This window comes from Lipotes vexillifer, unplaced genomic scaffold (assembly GCF_000442215.2).
Source record: "Lipotes vexillifer unplaced genomic scaffold, Lipotes_vexillifer_v1.1 scaffold90, whole genome shotgun sequence".
In the NCBI taxonomy this organism is placed as follows: domain Eukaryota; kingdom Metazoa; phylum Chordata; class Mammalia; order Artiodactyla; family Lipotidae; genus Lipotes; species Lipotes vexillifer.
Genome location: NW_006782310.1, coordinates 4,141,623 through 4,142,640, shown reverse-complemented (window position 1 = coordinate 4,142,640; position 1,018 = coordinate 4,141,623). Strand labels below are relative to the sequence as shown.

General features: G+C 53.7%; 1 protein-coding gene across 1 annotated transcript in view; it reads right to left on the bottom strand.

Annotated features, from left to right (window-relative positions):
• LOC103084134 (zinc finger protein 271) overlaps positions 1-580 on the bottom strand; it is an 11,049-nt gene extending 10,469 nt beyond the window's left edge. Inside the window, exon 1 of the mRNA XM_007455239.1 lies at positions 265-580. Within this exon, the coding sequence (XP_007455301.1) occupies positions 265-292 (28 nt within the window). The 5' untranslated portion in view covers positions 293-580. The remainder of the gene's footprint in view (positions 1-264) is intronic.
• Positions 581-1,018: the final 438 nt, after the last annotated feature.

Here is a 1,018-nt window from a genome sequence, read left to right as displayed (position 1 = left end):
TTTCCCTATCATTCAGGAGTCAGGCATCACCCCTCTTGGACATACATTCTCCATTCCAAATCTAGAGATCTTCAAAGATAATTCGGGGGTTAATGCTACCAAAATCAGGATATAACTGTAAAGATAAGGCCGGGTAGGGAATTTCAGAATTTTGCCCTAGCGATTAGCTCTATGTTATTCGCTGCCTCTTCTACACCGAAATGACACTACTGATCCATCATCATGATCTGTCTCTCCCTCCTTCCGTTCTTATCACACTCACGCATTCGTCCGCTGATTCGTGTGAATGCATCCAAGCTCTGGATTCCACCCGCCCCCAAAGTTTCTGGTGTTCATTCAGCTGAACCCAACGCTAGTCAAGGGCTGACCGCGTACCAAAAGCACACCAGGCCGAGAACCGACCAGCTCGCAATGCCCAGGAGCCGCGCCTGGGGGCCACGTCGTAAGCTTCGACTCCCCACGGACTCAAGAAACAGCATACGGTTCCCCGGTGGCGCTGCAAGGCCGCTGGGGAGGGCAGATCACCCGAGTTCCTCCGCCTTCCGTGAGCCGACATCACCCATACCTCGATGTATTCTCCAAGTCACCGTCAAGCCTCACACCCTGTAAACCGGCCATCACCGCCGACCGCTCTAGGAATCTGGGAGGATTGCTCAGCTCTATGGCGCGTGGCTTCGCACGTGCGCACGCGCGGAGCGGAGGGCGGCGAGGTGAGGTGGGGCTGGGAGTTGCCGAGATTTAACCCTGAACAGCTGCGGATCAGGCCACAGCGGAGCCGTAGCGAGGGGGCCTAGCTGGCGCTCGCTGCCAATTCCTTTTGTTTTAATATGTGTGTGTGTGTGTGTGTGTGTGTGTACATGCACACACATAACTTAATCACTTCGGATTTTTAAAAATTAACATTAATTTATTTTTGGGTCTTCGTTACTGTGCGCGGGCTTTGTCGCGGGCGAGCGGGGGCTACTCTTCCTTGCGGTGCGTAGGCTTCTCATTGCGGTGGCTTCTCTTGTTGAGAAGC